The sequence below is a fragment of the Drosophila novamexicana genome, unplaced genomic scaffold (genome assembly GCF_003285875.2).
Source record: "Drosophila novamexicana strain 15010-1031.04,08,12 unplaced genomic scaffold, DnovRS2.1 tig00001151-arrow-arrow-pilon, whole genome shotgun sequence".
Classification (NCBI taxonomy): domain Eukaryota; kingdom Metazoa; phylum Arthropoda; class Insecta; order Diptera; family Drosophilidae; genus Drosophila; species Drosophila novamexicana.
This window is the reverse complement of record NW_020824842.1, coordinates 398,153-400,245: the sequence shown is the minus strand read 5'-3', so window position 1 is coordinate 400,245 and position 2,093 is coordinate 398,153. Positions and strand designations below refer to the sequence as shown.

The 2,093-nt window shown below is 41.9% G+C and overlaps 1 protein-coding gene across 2 annotated transcripts; it reads left to right on the top strand.

Annotated features, from left to right (window-relative positions):
• The first annotated feature begins 222 nt into the window (after positions 1-222).
• On the top strand, positions 223-2,093 carry LOC115766461 (eukaryotic translation initiation factor 4E1-like). 2 transcript variants are annotated; one of them, XM_030710396.1, is made up of 3 exons: positions 223-325; positions 382-1,214; positions 1,275-2,093. In XM_030710396.1, the coding sequence occupies exons 2-3, from the start codon at positions 495-497 to the stop codon at positions 1,524-1,526; spliced, it is 972 nt and encodes a 323-aa protein (XP_030566256.1). In that variant the 5' UTR covers positions 223-325; positions 382-494; the 3' UTR covers positions 1,527-2,093. The 2 variants fall into 2 exon arrangements, with proteins under 2 accessions (XP_030566256.1, XP_030566255.1); XM_030710395.1 differs by having other exon boundaries at positions 223-1,214.

Below are 2,093 nucleotides of genomic sequence, written 5' to 3'. Positions count from 1 at the left end.
GACACGCACGCGTGGTTCGACACAGCTTCGATAGCGATATCGAAGTCGAATACAGACAAAATGAGCCTGTCCTTATCACAAATGTATCGTCTGCATCTATTGGTGTAATCGGTAGTGCCGCGCGCATTATCGATAAATCGTTTCATGCGAAGCTTCAAAAAGGAAATAAATAAAGTAAACGCCCAGAATGCTTTCTGTGTAGGCCATAAACAAACATCATTTTCATTTCGGGATTTGTAGCGCCGATTTTCAGTTGACTTTTACAGCTCCAAAAAGTTATTTCGTTTACAAATTAAACATATATTTTAATTGTGAACGTACAAATGTAAAAAACCGTGCACCATTTTCCAGATAACAAATTTGAATACGTTCTGCCTGCAGATTCCACAGCTATCATTTGTCGAAAGCTCTCCAGCACCAGCTGGATATACAGAAGCAAGAAAATAGGAATCCTAAAGATAATAAGTACTGCGTGCAAAGCGAGCGTTCGCAAAATGAAGAACTTTGCCGATCCGAAGTCCATTTTTAAAAGCAGCGCTGTGGCTGCCGCCAGCGACGAACAGGTGGATGCCAGTGCAGATTTGGAAACTACAGGAGCTCCAGAATCATGCCAGGAACCAGCTGAAGCAGAAGCTCTAGCGCCAGCTACAACTGCGGCTCCAACACGAGCTCCATCTCCAATCCCAACTTCAACTCCAGCTTCATCTCCAGCTGCAGCTGCAACTGCGGCTCCTACTCCAGCACCAACTCCAATACCAACTCCAGTTTCAACTCCAGCTTCATCGCCAGCTCCAGCTATAGCTGTGGCCACTGAAATTGAGATTGAAGAAGAGGAAGCCACTGCCAAGCCTGAGGAGTGCCAGACATCCATCGATCCGATGCTAGATGATGATGCAATTGCCAAGCGCAACGATAAATTGCTGAAGCATCCATTGCAAAACGTCTGGACTCTCTGGTATTTGGAGAACGATCGCACCAAGTCCTGGGAGGATATGCAAAACGAGATCACGAGCTTTGACACTGTCGAGGACTTCTGGAGTCTATACAATCACATCAAGCCGCCATCCGAGATCAAGCTGGGCAGCGATTATTCGCTATTCAAGAAGGACATACGCCCCATGTGGGAGGATGCTGCCAATAACAATGGCGGTCGCTGGGTGATCACGCTCAATAAGATATTGAAAGACGATCTGGACAAGTTGTGGCTTGATGTGGTAAGCGAAACATTCAGACAATTCCGAGCTTCACACAATAGCCATTATCCATTTAACCAGCTTCTATGTTTGATTGGCGAGGTTTTTGATCATTTGGACCAGATTTGTGGCGCTGTTGTCAACATACGCGGCAAGAGCAACAAGATATCCATTTGGACATCCAATGGCAACAACCAGGAGGCCATATTGGAGATTGGCCACAAACTGCGCGATGCTCTCCGTCTGGGTCCCCAGAATGTGCTGCAATATCAACTGCATAAGGACACAATGGTCAAGCAGGGCTCCAATGTTAAGTCTACATACACTCTATAAAAAATCGATGATCCAAGCACCCCACAAAATTACGAACCAGTTTAGCCAGTTTTGCGTTTGCCATATATATATATATATATATGTATGTAGATCTTTCTTTTTGTTTGTTTGTAAGCGACCTTTTGAGTGTAGTATTGTGTAAGCATAAGTAGACATAGGCTCGGAAGTAAGGTATCTGGACTCGCGAACGTATCTGTGTGGGAATATCGCACTTGGTAACGATACTTTTATCTCCGGCAAATGTACCAAATCATTCAATTGTTGTATCGTAACTGTCATATCCTTTTTCCAAAATTTCTATTTTAAAGGATTTTCTTTTTTAATTTTCTCACAGTATCAAAATTGAAAGGTACTTTTAAAATTGTTCAATGTTAAAATAATCCAAAGTTAAGTTTTGTGTCAGTGTGTGTTTGTTATTTTTTTTGATAACAAAAAATAGTTTTGATAAGGTTACCCTTACCCAAGTCTTGTAACACGTAGGCAAGGTAGGATTCAAATACACAAGTTTGTAAACGCACTTTTTTGAAAATCTATAAAAAATGTATCTTATATCCATTAATAAATGAT